The following is a 21489-nucleotide window of genomic DNA, read 5'->3' on the forward strand; positions in this document are numbered from 1 at the left end:
TAATTTCACTATATTTATCATTAAAATGATTAAAAGGGAAAAAACACAAATTATTCTGTACAAATTACATGTGTGCATTTTTTATATTTTTTTTTTACCTAAGAACTCAATCTTTTCAACTAATATTTCCCAAGTATTTTTTTCCTTCAGTAGCACCAATATTAAAAGTATATTCCCTCATGCCACTTTACGCTATAATGTTCAGTCAGGCATGGGCGCCAGGATTTTAGTATTCAACTAGCCGCACGAATTTCAGCAGCGGTAATTTTCAATAGAAATTAACTAAGCTTTAGTCCTCGTAGCCGCTGAGCCGATGCAAAGTTCAGAAAAATCATCAATTAAAGCTAAAAGTGTAAGGACTTTGTTCAGAACCCCTGGGACATTCACCCTTCCCCCATAATGATTAATTGGGGGATCAGTATGTAATGGTCGGCGGTTCAAATCCCGACAGCGGAAGCCCGGCAGGGGTGAAGATCCTGACAGCTAAAAAGGTGAGTATAACTAACCCTATTCTCCCCCCTAACCCTAACCTCACCCAGGGGGTGGCTATCCCTAACCTTCCCCTAGGGGGTGCCTAACCTTCCCCCGGGGGGTGCCTAACCTTAACCTTCCCCCAGGGGGTGCCTAACCCTAACCCCCTTTCCCCTAGCCTAGACCTAACCCTCCTGGGGGGGTGCCTAACCCTAAGTCCCCCCGGGAGCGTTAAAGCCCAACACCCCCCCCTGCGCGGCTGTCCGCGCCTAGCTTACCTTCGTTGGGTATGACGGGCGCCTAATGACAGGCGTTGAAATCCCGACGCCTGTCATTAGTACCTTGCCGGGATTTGACAGTCGGGAAGCCGGCGGTCGGCATTTCGACCGTCGGCTTCCTGACTGCATCCCTTAATTAGGCAATTTGAAGTTTTCAATTAGCTTAGTTATGACAAAAAAGGGGATTTAGTACTCGCACAAGAGCAATTCGATTATTATAATTTTTTTAATCCAGGCATTTTTATTTATTTTGCAGTAAATAAACAATAAACTACAATACAATTAACATATACATATACATGTGTGGTCTCCTTATTAAAGTTTGTCTGATAAACACTTCAAAATATTGAGTTTACAAAACATAATTTGAGCATAGACTTTAAAGTACAATGCACAATTCACGTATAGATAAATCATCAGAGGTCATATAATATATACAAATAAATCAGGCGCTCTCTGGCACCTCCAGTGGATTAGTTATTGAATCACAGGCTCACGAATTTACAGTCGGCCACAATTAAATAGATATTACCATATGCATCGTGACATATAGGTTAACCAGTATTTATAGGTCTCACAAAGTTCCATCCCCACAAAGGTCCATGGGAGGAGGAGCTGCTGTGGCTGGGCATGCCCACCAGCAGTGATTTTAGTTACTGCCCGCTGCCCCCACTGTCTCAGCCACCCGATCCTGCTGCTGCCAGCTGTATGAGCTGCCGCCCAATCAGAGCTGTGCTGAGAGCTCCAATCGCGGTAGGACAGCAAGAGCAGAGGTGCCGTCCACCTGTCCAGTCCCACCATTGCCCGCTGTCAAGCTGACTTGGAGTGCATGCCCCTAGGCATTCCAAATGCCCTAGGCATTTGCCTAGTATGTCTATGCCTGGGGCCGGCTCTGTTCGTGAGCCACGGTCTCGTTTACAGCAGTTGGATTATTTACATATTATTATATACTGCACCCATACATAAGGTCTAATTGATATATATTTAATTTCATGTGGGAGGTACACCCTAGAATAAATATCACATACAAGATAAAAGGGGTAGTACATGTATTCTAATGTGGGGCACTGAAATAAGCAGTATCTCCTAAAATGTGACATTTATTACATTAATTAAAAGCAAATTATAACAACAGAATGTGAAGTGATATGTCACGTGTGTAATATCGCTTTTATACCAAAAAGCCGGGTTTGACCCGGAGGTTGGAACAGGCCAATAGAACATCGACAAGCAATTGTGCCTCGATGGTGACCCCAAGTTGTGATCTGGGTTGCAGCGCTGGGATTACGCAAATGCAAATATTTCTGTATTTGCATTTTAAATGGACGGAATTTCACAGTCACTTGTGTGCGTCTGTAAATTCCGTCCATCTCTGAATCAGGCCTTTTGTGTGCACATGAAAAGGGGGAAAGGCCACACATCATGCCCCCATTTCATGTCACACTAGACGTGTGTAAATCGCTTCCCCAGACCCTCAGAACAGGTGAGTGTTCCGTCCCTAGCTCTCCCCCCGAAATACAGGATTAGTCCTGACAAAATTGGGATGGATGAGGAGGTATGCATACATACATAGGGCAGGATGTATCAAGCATCGCATGTGAGGGCTTCCAGGTTTATGACCCGGGGGTCCTACAGCAGATGCACGGCCGCGGGGGACACTGGGAGGGACCCTATTGGATCCCTTTTGGGGAGTTATGGGGAAAGAAGCCCATAGGCTTGTATAGACAATGCCATCTATAGAAGGCTTTGCCTATCTAATACAAGCTCCAGAAATTTCTGCTTTCCAGAGCTTGAAACATATGGGGAATGCGGTCGAACATCCGAAACCAGTAGTTTTCAGAGTTTTGACCACACTTTTTGCCCATAGACACACACATACATACAGTCACACCACACATATATACAAATACATAGTAACCCACATACACAGTCACACTTATTCACTCAGTCACACACATACATACTTATTCACACACATACAAACACACTTATTCACACACACACACATACAAACACACTTATTCACACACATACAAACACACTTATTCACACAGTCACACACTAATGCACAAACTTAAGCCGCATACACAGGGGACGATGTGCTGTATGAACGATATTGGTGAAAGATTTCCCTTGAACTCTCTGTAACGCAAGACAAATGATATTGGGTGTACACACTGACAGATATCTCTCAGTGAAGTCATCCTGCCACATCTCTGAACAGGCAATTCTTGACGATATCATGCAAATTGGCCTGCATGTACGGACGACCAAAGATCTCGCTATTGTCCAGCGGGAGCGCTCATCGTTGGTCGTTCACTGCATACATACTGAACGATATGAACGATATATCGTTGAGCGATATCGTTAACGTTCAAAGATATCATCTCATGTGTATGCCCCATTACATACAGTCACGCACTTATACACATACAGTCACGCACTTATACACGCAGCCACACAATAATACACAGACTTACATATATAAACACATACATACTGTCACAAATATATACGGATACACACTCATAGTTACAGACACACACATTTATACACAGACATACATACAGTCACAGACAGACAATATAGTAGGCCCCTCCTCACCCTCTCAACTGACAGTGTACACTACACTCAATGTCTGTAGGAAAGTAGTTCCTCCGTCCCCTCCTCTTTCCCCCATGCTGCTGGCCTGGCACTGATTGTCGTGTAGCCCCGCTCCTTACCTGACTCCACCTACCTCCCTTTTAGCTTCCTCCTATAGCTTGAAGTGCTGTCCCGCAATCAATGGCCAGGGGGTTCCCCAGAGAAGGGGGGCCCAGCGTGAAGTGCCCCCTGTGCCCCCCTACTTAATCCGGCTCTAGTGATTGTGCCCACCTGGGCAGTTAGCTAAACTGATGTCATACTCAAATAATGTTCATCTATGGAGATATAGGCAGCTGAATTGCAGATTAAGCTCTACACTAGGGTTTCCCAAACTCGGTCCTCGGTCCACAGATGGTATAATCACACTGACTGAGGTACTAATTAAATAACATATGCTTAAGCATAGCTATCCTTAACACTTGGACCGTTAGGATGCCTTGAGGACAGAGGGGCTAATTCAGCATTTCACGCAAGTGCAATGCTGAAAGCAGATTCCGGATTATCGTGAATCTGCGCGTTCGCAGGACCCATTCTGCGAGTGTGCAGAATGGTCCTGCGTAATTGTACGTAGCCCCTTCAATACCTCTGACTGATTGACAGGCAGAGGCATTTAAGGGGCGGTGTGGGGTTGGCCGGCGTTCCCGGAAGAGTGTCTGCCCCGTTTTTTTGGGAGTGGTAAGGAAGGGACTGCGCAGACGGATGCAGTTTCCAGGCCTCGCAAGCCGGCCCAACCCGAGTACGCTGAGGCTTATTCAGCTGGCCGGCAGCCCGGTTTAAATCAATGAACACAGCTTGAGACATACCTCGGTCGCAGAGCTGGGATTGCAAATGCAGCCATACACCTCCTACAGCATTTGCTTATTAGCAAGGACGGCATTGCAAAGCTGCACGCTATTCCGTCCGATGCTGAATCACCCCTAGAGTTTGGGAAAAACTGCTCTATCCGACAGATTTTTTTTACCTTGTGAAAAAAGTAAAAGCAGGTACGTCTTAGGAACGTCTTAGGACTGCAATTTTTGAAATCGGTGCCAAAAGCTGTACAGGCCTGTCCCCCCCCCCCCTCCCCCTCACTGCTCTGCACAGCTCCCCTGATCCACCCTCCAGTAATAATGGACCACATTTCACATAAAACCATGGTGCAAGAAAGTACAACAAAACCCCCCTCCCCTAATGGTTACACCATTATCCCTCTGAAGCCGCTCCGCAATCCCTGGAGACGCATAGACCCTACTACCGGAGAGCTCTATTCAGCTGGAGATAGGAGACAGTAGACAGCTGGGAGGTACTGGAGGATCAGCGTAGACTGGGACAGACAGCAGGGATCAGAGCAGGCCAGGATGGAAAGGAGTCATCAGCACAGGCCGGGATGGACAGAAGCACAGCAGTCACCGCAGGCAACACTCCTGTGCATGATATGAACACTGCAGTACTATAGGCACGAATCTCCGCCAGAGCTGATGAGGATCTGCTTCCTCAGTCACTGCAAAATCTGGTAGCCAGGCAGCAAAATCTTGTAGCCATGGCGACCTGGTCCCCGGGATTTGTCGAGCCCTGTCCTAGATCCAACACAGCAACAACCTGAACATTGCTGATGGTGCACTGAGGAGTCAGTGACCGTTGCACCCACCCCCCACTAACCAAAGTTAGTCTGACATATATGCCAACCTTCAGGGGACCCGAGTCTACTTGACATGGAATGACTCTAGTAAAAAAAAACAATAAAAAAAAACAAATTTCTAATCTGAAGCCCCTTTGTCCTGAGATATCAGCCACACGCACCACATTCTGTTTGGCCAGGTCTTTTGTCAGGCACGGAGAAGTGGGCTGAGCAGTGGTGGTGCACACAAGAGGTCACTGAAGCTGCTTGGTCATCAGTGCTGGACCCAGGTAAGCTCGGGTTTGGAGTTTTACTTCGTGTATTACACCCAGAACGGAATTTTTGCTCTTGGATGGAATTATCCTTTCAATAATGCATTAAATAAGTATCCCAGAAACAAAACAATGAACACAGCCTGATACATAACTTGGAAACACAAAGTTTGCCAACTCAACTATTAAATGCAATTCACTGAAGATACAGCTTTCAGATGAATGACTGTGTTACCTTTTCTACCGCTTCAGCTTTTTCACGCTCCAGTGTCTTTTCCTTATGTTTTTCTGCTCTTAATGCGGCTGTTGATGTCGCTTTCAAAGACATAAAGTCTAAGGTCATCCACTCGTCCCTCTGAAATGGAAGCGCAGGTTCATTTAGCATTACAAAACATACAGTCGATCTTTGGTCTCATGGGTAAATAGCTTTAGCAGACCACACAAAATCTGTCAGGTGCCTAAGTGGCTGCTGCGTCAATAGCACATCGCCAGCATCCTAAACTATGCACAATTCTCACGTAAGAGACAGGATATACATAGGGCTTGATTCACTTGGATGTGTACGCCACACATGACTGGGAAACAATGACATTTTATTGTGAATAAATTAGATATACAGAAAGTGAGACACTGGGGAAGCTTTCCACCAATCAGGCAGCAGGCACTGAGACGATGTCATCGCAAATACAGTAAGCTACTGCTGCGGTTTATGGTGACCTTTCAAATGTTGCAACAATGAGGTCAGCAATAGGGCGACTTGCAGAGAGGGCATCTATAGGTCTCTTCCATGTTACCGGAGGCACAATTAGCGCTTGCAAGTGCGTCGATGGCCGGGCAGTGCGCACGCGTGAACCCTGTAGCAAGTGAATTTTCACTTGCTGCGGGACTCACTACACGACAGGGCGGCTGTCGACTGTGAATGACAGCTCGCCCCGTTTTGTAGGCGTGCAGGGGGGTGGCTGGACAAACGTTGGAGTTCCTGAAGGAACGCCTGCCATTTGTGGGCGGCCCTACTGACATCACCAGTGATGTCAGTAGTGAACTTCCTGCTCTATTAGAGCAGGAAGTTCACTGGGGCTTGCGGTGGACGAGACCCTACCACAAGGGTCTCGTCGCAAGCCTGATGGTCGTGATAATCGCGACCATCGCCAGGCCGCCCGCTAAAGCTGTGGGTGGTCCTCGCTGTGCGTCCTCATACTTTATTCCTGTATTTGTGTTGTAAATGCACAGAGCTATATACTACACAAATAGAAAATAGAGAGGCAATTCAACTGAATCCTATCAGCTGCATGTGGCATATATTTGCCTGAACAAATTGGTATAGTGTTAATACATATCAATTGTTTATGGTTAGTTGTTAATTTGGAGATTTGAATAAATGTACACTATAGTTAGTATTACTCCTCTTAAATCACCCTCTTAGTTATGACTATACATGATGAATATGCCATATTCCTCATGGAAATCCCTTTTATGTACATACTTCATATCTGTGTTATGGAAAGATATAATTCTGATCACATATTTATAATAGTATACATCAGTTCCACTCCTCACGGATAGTGTTATATAACTTTTCCTCATCAGGTCACTGACCATATATAATATAATAAAATCCTTCACAAATGCACATTCAGGCCGAAGTCTGTACTTAGAGTGAGGTGATTTAGTATTATTAGACTGTCTCGATATTATTACATACTAATACACAATATATCTCTATTGTACTCTATACACAATATATCTGTATTGTACTCTATACTCTATTATATTTTATTGTCTCTCTATTCATTGTTCACTTCAAATTTTAAATATGACTCTGCTGCTATTAGGGGCTTTATTCTCTATAGCCCTTATCCCTTCAGCTGTACTCTGTATATTTTAGAGGAGAGATGTTTGGCAACAATGTTGCTGTTATCAATTAAATTGTAACTTGTGTAGCTAAAAGCTCAGGTCTAATTACACCTATTATACGGTGGTGGGTTTCACTTTACCACCCCGCTATCACAATATTCATATTATATTACAACATCACAATTAATTCTTTGAGGCGCACACAGCGAGCGTGCCGATGCGCGTTTCGCTGTTGTGAGCTTTGTCAAGGCAGCGTGAGCAGTGTCAACACTGAGGAAATTGACATCTTGAATGTCGACATATTGACTATAGCAAATCAGTTTTAAGTATATTGGTAAGTTTTAGAAATGTTTCTAGTATGTGTTAATTGCAAAAAGCAGTTACAGTCCACAGTGTTCTACCCAGAAAATTTTGCCAGCCGGGTGGCATCAAGATGTAGCCAGGCGATAGCCTTTACAACAATGCAAATGGTGAAATCCTGATCTTATATTGAAGTGGTGTTAAATTCAAAACTTAGCGGTCCAGTTGTCTTTGTTGTAATCAAAGACTGTAGGATCTGGTCCCACTAGTGATCATCAGGTTATGTAGTGTGCTCGGCTTCATGCGGTTCCTTAAACAGGTTCTAATTCGTTTACAGTAGAAAATCCTTAGAGCTGACCAGATATTGCCCACTTTTTTTTTTTAGACACAAATACATATTTAAGAGCGGCCAGATACTGCAGACTTACCATCTGGACATAGATAGTAGTGTTCACTAAAGGTACAGCGGCAGGCAGGGCGCCGGACCTAGAGCACTTCTGCGCGCCCCCGAAAAGGGGGTGTGGCCAATTAAAAGGGGGCGTGTCTTTATTACACGTCCCCTTTCCGTCACTCTTGGGGGCGTGCCCGACACTTACGGACATGCCGGGCAGCCCCCAAGCACCGCTGTCACATGCGCCCAGCGCCCATTCACTGGCGGTAACCGCTTCTCTGCCGCAGGCTGTTTAAGCGGGGCGCCGCGCTGGAGGCCAGGGTGCTTTCTGCCCTTCAAAAATAGGGCAGGGCGCAGTGCCCCGCTGAAATGACTTAGCCGGAACTCTAGCTAGACAGCCCCTCTTGCTGGCTGGACAGATGGCAGCGCTGCCCAGATACTGCCCCACTTGCTATCTGGACTGATAGCCAGCCCAGATACTGCCCCTCTTGGTGGCTATACACAGATGGTAGGGCTACACAGATACTGCCCTACTTGCTGGCTGGACTAAGAGCCAGATCAGGTGCTGCCTCACTTGCTGGCTACACAGAAGGCCCAATAATAAACAACGCTCTGGCTAGACACAGATGGTGACACTGCCCAGATACTGCCCAACTTGCTGGGTACACATAAGGCCCCGTAACATACACGCGGCTGCAGAGACTGGATGCAGGCAGTCCACTCTCTTCACTGTTCACCAATGACTGTTCCCATCAGCAACCACAAGCTCTTTCTTTTACTCTGGGGGGAGGGGGGGGGGAATCCATTCTGACTTGCAGCCTGACGCTGCCCCGCACTGTGACGTGGCCAATGAGTCATGCCACAATGACTTATCTATAAGAAATGTCAGTGCTGTGCGACTTTTGATCTGACTTACTATGCGATCAGCATTTGAGCTGGTCTAAACCAGTAGTTCTCAATCATATTCCATTTGGGTATCACCCAAGAGCCCACTTTGCATTATTTGTACCTGCAGCATTTACAAACCAATACATTTGTAATGAATATAATTGGTATACATGTCTAGGCACTGCTATAGATAGAAGCAATAAATCTGCTATAGTTAAGATTTAAAACAAAAAACAAAACATGAATTGTACAGTAGTGTCCTCATACAGCACCCCCCGCGAGAATCCTGGTGCGAGTGAGCACCAGGTTTCATGTGACTAGGCAAGCGCTGAGCGTCTTTTTGAAGTATTTTTTGCCCTAAAATGTGTCTCAGAGCCGTGTTCAATTAGAGTGGATCCGAGATACTTTTCCGCCTCCCAAACTTTTCGCCTACATCGCGTCTTTTTTAGGCGGAAAAGTATAGCGGCCGTGCCCGATAAAGCCCCCGTATTCAATATGGAAGTACGCGAAAACGGGACCCGGCGAAACTTGAACAGGTGGAAAATACTGTCAGATTTGGGGAAATCAGCCTGACACCCCCCAAAAGATGCTCTGACATGGGGGTTCCCTATGTAACCCCCGATTTGGCTTGCTGAAGGTATTTGGTGTTTTTAAACGGGTTCAATAGCTGCTAAATAGCGTTTTTCTATATGTGGTGCAGAATAGTATTCAGGAGTATTTTTTCCAGAAAATAACTTATCCCAGCAAATTTGGGGTACTTGAAATTGGGGGTCAGCATATTTTAAAGTTGCTAAAGTGAAGTCGAAAAAATTGTGAAAAATCCACCTGCTGCAAGCACCGGCAATGAAAAAAACACTTGGGGCATACTTGGGAACCCCCACCAGAGTCAAGTTCACTAGTTTTTAACTTTGTCCCCCAACATTTTTTTTTTTTGCCCCCAAATTGAAAGCGATTTTTTTTTTGGGGTGTTCTTAAGTGTTTTTGTTTTATTTTTTGACACAGTATACCTTTGGGGGACTGCATGAAGGCTGCACGGGGGTTCCCGCAATGTTGCACCCCAAAACCCCAATTCTGCACTTTTTTTCCGCCTCCTATTCATAGGCGATACTTTACCGCCTATTGAATACAGGGTAAAAGCCAAACAGGCGAAAATGACGTCATCGGCGAAAAGTTTTCACCAAAAACACGCGAAAACGGCTTTTCGCCTCAAATTGAACACGGCCCTTAGTAGCAAACTGATGTGACAAACCGCTTCACAAGACTGAACGTATTAATTTGATATGTGACAATTGTATATCTGTGCGCGGTTGAATCTGCATACGAAGAACAATTGACTGTGGCGTGGAAAATGGCGTTGGCAGCTGCATCGTAGCACTTTGTATACAGATTCAGACAGATATAGGTGCGCACATCAAATTAATCAGTGCAATTTTATTAAGCGGTTTGTCGCATCCGTTTGTGACTAAGACGCATTTTTAGATAAAAAAAGACGTTTGGCGCAAGCCGAGTCAGATTGGACCTGGCGTGCAGAGAAGGGCTTTTTGGCGCGACTGCAGCCAAAACAGAGAGCACAAATGTACATAGATATTTCTATATAAAATATAGTCCATACAGATGTCTCCTCATACACATAGCATCTTTGCGCCATATGGTGCGAGACGCTTGGCGCGACTGAGACACTCCTGCCCGGCTATGAAGCATGCTTTTTCCACAAATAGTGCTCTAAGTTGCATCTCATCTGCTAGGTTGCGACTTTTGTTGCAAAGAAATTGATACAACATAAGTAGCAGATTAAGCATAACGTAACCTTATGGCAGGAATAGCAGAGTTTGCTTGTATAGGAGTCTTTTTTTTTTATTTTTTTAAAGATTTGCAACTTAGTCGCACACACATGGACAAGTACCACACGCCTCAGGGGTCAGTGGACGCTAGCAATGTAGTTTTGTTGTTATAGCAGGATGCAAATTTTAAAAAAGGAAGCTCGCCGTGGCTAATTGACAAGGACCCTGGCTAGCCAAGAGGGGCTTTTTGGCGCACCTAGGGCAAAGGTGCACAAGGACACATCTGTATACTTTCTTTTACAGGGATAGACTTTATACATTTGTTATTCAGGCTTGTACAAGTACCCCCAAACGTCACAGCGAGTAACCCAAGTTGAGAACCACCGGTATAAATGTACATGCAGACAGCATAACATGAAGACATACAATACAGGTGCGCAGAACCATACACAACTTAAAAAAAAGTTTTATCTTGAGAATATATTTAATCATACACAAACTATTCACATGTACTTGTATAAAGACAAACAGTTATAAATGAATAATATTTTTTGGAAAGTACAAAAAAAAAAAAAAAACTAAAATTGAATGATGGAGAATTGGACCCATATGTTGCTAGGAAAACATGTACCAGGGGCATTGGCGCAACTAATCATGGAATCGGCTAGCCAGCACTGAGAACACCTGCGCCCATCAGTTCAATGGGACATTCGGTTCGTGGGCCCAGATGGCTGTGTGCTATTAAATTCCTAGATGAGGAGGCAGCTAGGACAAACCATGGCTGGAAAACAACTTCGCATTGGCGTGTGAAGCAGATGAAACACTGAGACAATAAGTCACTTTTCATCTTAGTTTAATTAATAAAGGAACAAAGTAGAAGCAAGGTGTCCTTCAGAAACCGGTCGAAACTGTACTTCATGCCGTCAAAGGTCTTCAGCATAATATGATGTATTGGGTGGAAACATTAATTGTGCAATTTGTGTTTTATTTAAATAGCGGATATTGCAGATCTGTTACTGAAACCCCCCCCGCCCTCCCCCCTCATTTCTACCAAACTCAGTAGTTAGAGAAAGAGATTTATGCCAAATGAGATGAACGGGAGAAGATCCTCATTGACAGCGCAGAACCTAGAGATCTAGGGTCTCCCCCAGATGTACTTTGTAAGGCGCTGCGGAACACTTGTGGCGCCATATAAATAAATGATAATAATAATAATAATAATCTGCTACGTCCTAAATTTGGGTTTGTCAGCCTAATCCCCCAGTCTTTATCCTGTTAGTGTTCCTCAATGCTAAACTAACCGCAAAATTAGGCTGCTTTTATTATTATTACCAGTTATTTATATAGCGCACACATATTCCGCAGCGCTGTACAGAGAGAATATCTTACCATTCACATCAGTCCCTCCCCCAGTGGAGCTTACAATCTTTATTCTTTACCACATGCACACACATACACACAGGTTCATTTTTGTGGGGAGCCAATTAACCTACCAGTATATTTTTGGAGTGTGGGAGGAAACCGGAGCACCCGAAGGAAACCCACGCAAGCACAGGGAGAATATACAAACTCCACACAGGTAGGGCCGTGGTGGGAATCAAACCCACGACCTCAGTGCTGTGAGGCAGTAACGCTAACCATTACACCGTCTGTGCTGTTATGTTCCATCTTAGGGTTTTACATGTTGCAGGCAGCCATGAGAGGTCCCAGGAAATCCCAGCTGCTTCCTACCGCCTTCCTATCATCCTCCCTGCTACATAAGCGTCTGGTAAGTAAAGTATTTCTGCCTGACATTGGGAAGGGTAGTGGTGCGACAGTTTTAATCGCGAATTAGAAATTAAGATCTTTAAATGGGCCGTTTAGTAGTTACATGTAGCAGGAACTGCCCCTACTGCATGCATAAAACATCTTCCTGTACATTATGGTACTTTAGGGGTTTTTTTGCCTTATAAATTCCATCACATGGGAACGATTCAATTGTTTTTTAGGCGTGCTAATTAATGGGTATCTAATATAGCAAATCAATTGTTTGGGTGCCCATTAATTAACACGCTTGTCGCGTTCCATCAGACCAGGTTTAGCCACGTAACATGGCTAAACCCATCTATAGTCCTGGTAAGGGCGCCCAAACAAACCACGGACTTATCGCACATTTCTGCTCGTCACCTCAGTAGGGTGTGAGCAGAAATGTCGGTGGAGCCGGCTAACGCGCCTGAACGGAGCAACAATTGAATTGCTTCGTCAGGCGCCCATCAATCACAACCGTGGGCACTAACAATTGTATCGCCCCCCTTTAAGTCAAATGAGAAATCCATAAAAGAAAATATATATATATATATACACACACTGAGGAGGCCTGTAAGACAAAAGGGAAAGGAAGGTCCACAAACAGCTTCTCAGACTTTGGTACTGCCCCTTTAAGTGGGATGGCTGCGCTGCCAACATAGTTATCATATATTGGGGTCTATTTTCTAAGCAGTGTTAGGAGTCAGAGTGAAAAGTGATAAGAAAGTGATAAGGTGCAAGCCAATCAGCTCCCAATTGTCATTTTTCAAACAGCTTGTGAGATGACAGTTGGGAGCTGATTGGCTGGCACCTTATCACTTTTCCCTCTGTCTCCAAACACTGCTTAGTAAATAGACCCCGTTGTCTCAAGGCGATAAATAAACTGCAAACTGTGGTTCTTAAAATGTTATTACTTTCTAAATAATTGGATATGGTAGGACAGGAATACGTCCTATATACTGACTGCCAGCAGTTAAGCAGCACTCTCCTGTCACCGCATGACCGTTTGTCGATAAAGCCAATCAACAGGAGTCTTTGAGAAGTGCAGCACAATGGTCAATATGACCAATACATTTAAATTCAATAATCTTCAGTGTAACATTGTTTTGTCTTATATACAAATAAACCATTTATATGTTAGTATCAGGGGCGTATCTACCCATTGGCCAGGATGGCACTCGCCAGGGGCGCCGACCAAAGGGGGCGCTGTCCGGCAGTGCCACCAGTAGCCAAGGGGTGGACAAGTCCCCCGGCCCCACAAGTGTAGGGCAGACCACAGTGAGAGTGGTCTGCCCTACACAGTTTACAAACAGACAGCCGCCAGCACTGGCTGTGTGTTTGTAATAGCAGCCAGCTAATGAGACTCAGACAGACTCTCATTTGCTGCTGCGTCGTCCACGGAGGGAACCGGCTGGAGCTCGCTAATGAGCTCCGTGTGCCGGCTCCCCCCGCAGCATGTGACGGGAGAGACGTTATACGTCATGACATCTCTCCCATGCAGGAGAAGAGCGTCTGGGACTCAGAGCGGACAGCGGCGGTCGCGTCAGGAGCGGGGATCAGGTACGTTGAATTTTTTTTTGTTCTTTGTGTGTGTGTTTGTGTGTGTAAGCCTGGCACTACAGGGGGGGCACCCGTTACTGGGGGGCACTGTATGGGTGTGGCCACTACTGGGGGTGGCCACTACTGGGGGCACTGTATAGGGAGGGGGACTACTACTGGGGGCACTGTATAGGGGGGGCTACTACTGGGGGCAATGCAGCATAGGGGGGATTACTATTGGGGCACTGCATAGGGGGGGTGGGGGGCACCAGTCCATTACATTGCCAGGGACGCTTGGATCACTAGATACACCGTGGTTAGTGGGTATCAAGAGTCATAGAAACTGTCCCAGCCCCTATCTGTATCTAATACAGGACAGTGATATAAGAACCACACAGTTTCCTTGGTAATGAAGCAGTAAAATACCTCAGCTGATGGGCCGGTTTCTTTTGCAGGAGGCTCCACTTGGACTTTCCAGGCCTTCTTCTCGCCAGCTGGTTGGGAAGGGGCTGCTACGACCCATTCTCCCTCCGAATCCTGCAAACAGAAGACCAATTACTAAATGACAACAACCAAGTGAAGATGGCAGATACATTTCCTATAATCCCCTGGGAGCTACGGACAAAGAGTTTGGATCATTTGTGGTTATGAAGAAGCAGCAGACATTTTGGAAATTGAAATCATATTCAGGGAAATTTACGTGTGCAGATGCTGTAGTAGATTTAATAAGCAATGTAAGAAAACAAATAGGGGGGAATTCAATTGTGTTTTTCGCTCCGGATTTCCCGTCTACGGTGACGGGAGATCAGGGGAGGCAATATTCAATTGTTTTGGTTGATGATGCATTTTCGCGCATGTCGCACCCAAAAGCACCAGGGTTAGTTGCGTAAAGCCTTTCAACCCGTGTAAAGATCTCGTTAGCGCGGTCAAACGGCAGTTTGGGCGCCCAAAAACCAGACAGGCAGCGAGCAGAAATCTGTGCGCCCGTGGCATTCGCGCCCGTTCGGAGCAACAATTGCATTGCTCCTTCAGTCACCCATTACTAACAGCGAAAACAAATGAAATTTCCCCCGTAGATTTTTTTAGTAGAGGCAGCCAATTTGTTGACTAAAATAATATTAAGGAGAATTTACATGTGCAGATGGTGCGTAATATAATTAATAAGCAATGTAAAGGTGCGTATCCACTACACAAGAGTGGAACGACTGCATGATTGCAACATCGTAATCGTGCAATCGTTCTCCAACCTGTGCAGTGGATAATGTGCCCACACTGAACGATATGTCATTCAGTGCAGGCACCCTCCCTCATCCCCGAACATGCGCAACCTGACGTTATCAGCAAGTTGGCCTGCATGGTCAGGCGATGATAGATGTCAAAAACGGAATGGGATTGTTAGGCCAGCGGCTGTTTACATCCCGAAAAGGCTAGCCCGGCAGGACGGAATCCCGACAGCGGAGGTAAAGTAACCCTAACCCTCCCCTGTCACCCCCTACCTAACCCTAACCCTCCCTTAGGGGTGCCTAACCTTAACCTTCCCCCGTTAGTGCCTAAACCTAACCTCCCCTCCCCCCCGCAAGCTAAACCTAACCCTCCCAGGGGATTGCCTAACCCTAAGTCCCCACGGGGTACCATAAACCTAACCCCCCCATCCCTGGGCTAAGTGAATAGTTACCCTGTCAGCGACGATCGGGATAGCGGGGGGGGTCGGGGTTCCTGCGTCGGGATGACGCCTGTCATGACTCCCTAGCCGGCATTCTGCCGTCGAGATTGTGTCACATAGCTACACCCAGTCAAAAACGACCAGCAGGAGCGCACATCGCTGGTCGTTTTCAACATTTTAATGCACGATTTGTGAACGATTAATGAGCGATTCAACGATAACGATGTCGTAATCGTTTAATCGCTCATTTTAATCGCCTAGTGGATACGCACCTTAAGAAATTATTTATTTTTCTATTTTCAACATTGCACAGATGTGATCAAATGTGAAGAAAATAATTTGCATAAATTAGCAGCCTATGTTCAGAATCAGATACATTATTACATCATTAAGCAGCGATGGGCTAACGCCAAGGTTAATTGACAGAGAGAAGGTCACCTGGTACATTCTTACAGGCACACGACACAAAAGTCACCTCCATAATGGAGGCCTGTGTAAAATGCATCCAGGGATAGCATCTCTTACTGTTTATTTAGGATTTATCTGTCACAGTGGGATTAATGGTACTGGAAGGAGAAATTATACCAAGATAATGGTGCCCTTCTCTGAAAATAAACATTACAGCTCAGCAGCACAACTTACCTCCATGGCTTTTAAATTAAATTACAGCATGAAGGCGAATAAATAAATAAATCTCTCCCATAACATGAGCTACGTACCGTGGAACCGTCCGAGGTGCCGCTATTCTCAGATTTGGTCTTTTTGCTCTTTTTCTTTTTTTCTCTCTTCGATTTTTTGCCTTTTTTCTTCTTTCCAGAATGTTCCTGAAGCAACACAAAAGGGGAAGGTGTGTGAGGGAACAGTAGGTTCCAGCCGTCCCGGAGGCCATTTTGCACAGTTATGTACACCACTACGCTTCTGTGATGCCTCCTGCACTTTGTCCAGTATGTTACAGATGCAAGGGTGACAGCAGCGGGCACAGGGCCTGATTCAGAGCCGGACGCAATTTGCGAACCGTCGTTCAGAAAAAGGGGCCGGCTATTTAAATTGAGCGCTCGCTCTTTGCGGTCTGTTGACGCCTCTGTGTCTGAGCGAGCGAAACATGCGCTCGCTATTTTGTAAAGACGCCCCCTGGCCGTTCGCATCATACGTCATCTCCGCTATTTATTAGATTAATCGAGTACATCAAAAGGCGTCTGAACTGCTCGCAGTGCTTGTGGTAGGATTTACTTCCCGCAGTCACTGCGAGCAGTTCAGGCTAAAAGACAACCAATTGACGTAGTCGATGACACTCCCTTACTAATTATGCACACCCATTAAATGCCCGTTTTGACCGTTTGGCACGCCTGCGTTCGGATCTCCACTCCCCGTTTTCAAGCACCGTCCCCTGTTACCACCCACAAACGCCTCATTCTGTCACTCAAATTAGCAGGCCCTCACTGATTTGCGAGTGCATGATTTCCGACCGCAATGACTGGTTGGCGCATGCGTATTACGACCCATACGCATACGCAGATGTGCGAAAATCGCTCGGAGCGAGCTGCCGCTTACGAGCAGCTCTGAATCAGGCCCACAGTGTAGACTTGGTCAAACAGAACAATCATTATTGGTCTACAAGGGAATTTTTAAGCCTGGCACTGCATCAATGTATCTACAGCAGTGGATGCCAATTATTTTCTACCTGGGCACCACCCAGCAGCCCATTTCCATTACATGTATCCACAACACTTACAAAGCAATAAATAATTCAATGAAGAATATAATTGATAACTAAAATGTTTAGGCGCTGCTATACATAAAAGCAATAAATGTGTTACAAACAGGATTAAAAAAAAAATACAAGTAGATTGAATTGTCAATATACTTTATATTTCTCACATTGCAAAAAAGAAAAAAAAAAAAACAGTTAAAGGGGACGATTCGCAATGAAGGAGGTCCCGGAGCTATTCAATTGACCACCATGTTAAGACGACTAAAGGATTTCTTCTCGTGTTCTCCTGAGGGTGCGAGAAGAAATCCAACTAAAGTCCCAGCCGAGAAGTTGTGTGCTGGCTTAGCGCGGTGCTAACAACCTCATGGCCGGCACTTTAGTCGGAGAATGCCGGTTCTCGCTACTAAACATCCAGGTTAAGGCTCTGGAGCCGGCGTTCTCCGATTTAAGTTGGACTAAAAAGCGCGATGAATTGATTAGTTCTGGGACTAACTTCCCGGCACTATTCACCGTGCACTTAATTGAATCGCCCCATTTGTGTCAATAAAACTATAGTCACAGATATGCTTTATTACTATTACAGTTGAAGGGATGTAGTTATCAGACCGGTGGACGGCATGCCGTCGGTCTGAAACCAGACCATGAAAGTCCAACACGGGACTTAAGAAAGGCGTCAAAATACTGAATCAACTAGAACTTGTAAACCATATAGGGTAAGATGTATCAAACCGTGGAGAAAGAAAGTACCAACCAATCAGCTCCTGTAATTTTTCAAACACAACCTGTAACATGGCAGTTAGGATCGGATTGGTTGGTAATTTATCTCTCTCCAAGGTTTGACACATTTCCTCCATAGTAATACACTATCCTTGGCTGAGATCAGCCACAGGTAGGGGGCGCCTTGCCAGAAATGATCTAAATCCAGATAATCTTTATTCTATAGGAAACACCAGTGATATTGACACTATATTCTCCTGCCGGTACATATTTTTTGACATACCCCCAAACGTCACAGCAGGAATCACTGATCTAAAAGAATACAACTCTCATTTAGCTCTTGTCTTATTAAAATAGACTAAAAATAAAAAAATAAAATAACAAAATAAATGTGTGACATTAATGTCTTATTATAACTAGGATAGCTGCCTTTTATACAGAGAAGACACGGGGGAGCTTGTGGCCATGAGGGCTGCAGAGATGGGGAGAATAGGTGGTTAGTAGCAAAACAATGGGGGGGGGGGGTTATTTTCTGGCGCCTGCTGTGTGCTACTTGTGTAACTTGCATGTCACTCACAAATTATAGCCACCCTTTATTGCTTTATTAATGAACCATTCCTAGCCGCTACATTAGTACTGCACAACACACAGCAGAACAGAATATACAGCGTGCAGTTATAAATAACACTTCTATAAAACACGTCCTCATTTCTATCCATTATAGCTTCTCTTATACTAGGTACAGATACCAATATATATTATCAAAATAAATGGGGGGGAATACAAGAACACATTTTAGGACAACATCTGGGGAAGCACTATGTTCAGAATTATAATTATTTATGTGTATATTTATTTTACATTCTTGAATAATTTAGCCCAGGTCCCTAAAAATAAAACTATATCTAAAAATTATAGCATAATAAAGCACCATCAGTGATAAAAAAAATATGAGATATGGTAAGAACTTACCCTTGTTATCTCTATTTCTACGAAGTCCATAGGGTTCCACAGGATAACTTGGGGTATAGGTGTGACGTCAGTCGCAGGGCACCAAAGAGTTAAGCTTTCAGCCTCCCAGGATACACTAGGTCCCCCTCCTATACCCCGCCCCCGGGCCAAGGCACCTCAGTTAGTTACCAAGCCCTAGGCCGGAGGAGGAGAAGGAAGAGAGAGAACAAAGATCTGGACACATACAAGAATCACATTCTCACCAGAGGGAGACGGAAAACCGGTGACCAGAGCAAAGCCCATCTGCAGCACAGGTGCGACAGGGCGGGAGTCCTGTGGAACCCTGTGGACTTCGTAGAAATAGAGATAACAAGGGTAAGTTCTTACCATATCTCATATTTTCTACTTCAGGGTCCATAGGGTATCCACAGGATACCTTGGGGATGTCCCAAAGCAGTATCCTTTAAGGGTGGGGACGCTCCTGTGCAGAAAGGAGAATCCGCCGCCCGAAGGAAGCATCCTGAGAGGCGAAGGTGTCAAACCTGTAATACCTCACGAAGGTATGGACAGAAGACCACGTAGCAGCCTTGCAGATCTGAACTGCCGAGGCACCACGTCGAGCTGCCCACGAAGGACCCACAGACCTAGTGGAATGAGCCTTCAGAGAAGGAGGGACCGGTAGGCCTTCATGAAGATAAGCTTCAGAAATAGCCATACGGATCCAGGCTGCCAAAGTTTGCTTTGAAGCAGGCCAACCCTTTTTACAGAAGCCATAGAGGACAACAAAGCGTCCGACTTCCTAAACGAAGAAGTGCGGTCAACATAAGTCCTTAAGGCCCGCACAACATCCAAAGAGGCCTCACCCACGGAAAGACCCGGTGAGTTAAAGGCCGGAACAACTATTTCCTCGTTAACATGAAACTGGGAAACAACTTTGGGAAGAAACTCGGGCCGAGTGCGGAGCACTGCCCTGTTCCCATGAAAAACCAAGAAAGGGGGTCTACAAGAAAGAGCCCCTAACTCAGAAACACGTCTGGCCGAAGCAACGGCCAGAAGGAAAACAGTCTTAGCTGTTAGCCATTTAATATCCACTGAGCCCAGTGGTTCAAACGGCGGTCCTTGGAGAGCCCTCAGGACCACAGCCAAATCCCAAGGCGCCACAGGTGGAACAAAGGGCGGCTGAATACGGAGAACACCTTGCATAAAGGTGCGCACATCCGGGATTGTAGCAATCCTACGGTGAAACCAGACAGATAGGGCCGAAACCTGTACCTTCAAAGAAGCAAGGCGAAGCCCATGATCTAGTCCCGCTTGCAGGAAGGCGAGAATCCGAGACAGACGAAACTCCCGCGGTGCATAACCTCTCGGTCGACACCACTGGAAGAACGTATGCCACACGCGATGGTATATCCTCGCGGAAGACGGTTTCCGAGCTCGTAACATGGTACGCACCACAGAGCTGGAAAACCCCCGGGACCTCAGCATGGCCGTCTCAACAGCCACGCCGCCAAAGACAGCCGAGTCAGGTCCGGGTGAAGACAAGGACCCTGAGACAGAAGGTCCGGTCGTATCGGCAACCGCAGAGGACTGTCCACGGACAGACCCTGAAGGTCTGAGAACCAGTGCCGTCTGGGCCACGCGGGAGCTATCAACAGGAGTGTCCCTCCTTCCTGTTTGAATTTCCGGATTACCCGTGGAAGAAGGGAGACCGAAGGGAACAGGTATGCGAACCTGAACGTCCACCGGACGGACAGAGCATCCACCAGAGATGCCCCTTCGTCTCTTGTGCGAGACCCGTACACCGGCAACTTGTTGTTGTGCCGGGACGCCATGAGGTCGATTTCTGGAAGACCCCACCTGTCCACCAGTAGTTGAAAAACGTCCGGGTGCAGGGACCATTCCCCTGGATGAACGTCCTGGCGACTTAGAAAGTCCACCTCCCAATTTAGCACTCCCGGGATGAAGACCGCTGATATGGCCGGAAGATTGCGCTCCGCCCAAACCAGGATCCGAGACACCTCTACGAGAGCCGCCCGACTGCGAGTTCCTCCTTGCCTGTTTATGTAGGCCACGGTGGTAGCATTGTCTGACTGGACCTGCACCGGGTGACCCTGGAGAAACCGCTGTGCCTGCAGGAGAGCATTGAAGACCGCACGGAGTTCCAAGATATTTATTGGAAGCTCCGCTTCTGTCGGCGTCCACCTGCCCTGGAACAAGTGTGGACCCGAAACTGCTCCCCAGCCCCGAAGACTGGCGTCCGTTGTCAACAGGACCCAATTTGGAACCCAGAACGGACGTCCCTTGTTGAGGTGGGTCGTCTTTAACCACCACGCAAGGGACAGGCGAACCTCCGGGGTGAGCACAATCGTCAGGACTTCAGAGACTGAGGCAGCCCGTTCCACTTGGACAGGATCAGGTGCTGCAGAGGTCTGGAGTGAAACTGGGCGTATTCCACCATGTCGAACACCGACACCATGGAGCCCAGTAACCTCATCGCCGAGTGTAAGGACAACCGGCGGCTGTGCAGACAACTGCGCACCCTTGACTGTAAAGCAGAGATCTTGTCCTCCGTCACGAAGATCCTTTGCTGTCCCGAGTCCAATAAGGCTCCAAGATGCAGAATCCTCCGAGACGGGATTAGAGTGGAC

General features: G+C 46.2%; 1 protein-coding gene across 3 annotated transcripts in view; it reads right to left on the reverse strand.

Moving 5' to 3' along the window:
* The window catches only part of CWF19L2 (CWF19 like cell cycle control factor 2), a 190736-nt gene that overhangs the window by 157971 nt on the left and 11276 nt on the right, over positions 1-21489 (reverse strand). For all 3 annotated transcript variants that reach the window (XR_015872510.1, XM_088456757.1, XM_088456758.1), the window contains exons 3-5: positions 16182-16286; positions 14226-14336; positions 5497-5616 (exon numbers count right to left, since the gene is read on the reverse strand). Coding sequence is in view for 2 of the 3 variants with exons in the window: in XM_088456757.1 (XP_088312883.1) it covers positions 5497-5616; positions 14226-14336; positions 16182-16286 (336 nt within the window). In the remaining variant the exon portion in view is untranslated. The remainder of the gene's footprint in view (positions 1-5496; positions 5617-14225; positions 14337-16181; positions 16287-21489) is intronic.

The sequence above is a fragment of the Taudactylus pleione genome, unplaced genomic scaffold, assembly GCF_031769625.1.
Source record: "Taudactylus pleione unplaced genomic scaffold, aTauple2 ptg000711l, whole genome shotgun sequence".
NCBI lineage: Eukaryota > Metazoa > Chordata > Amphibia > Anura > Myobatrachidae > Taudactylus > Taudactylus pleione.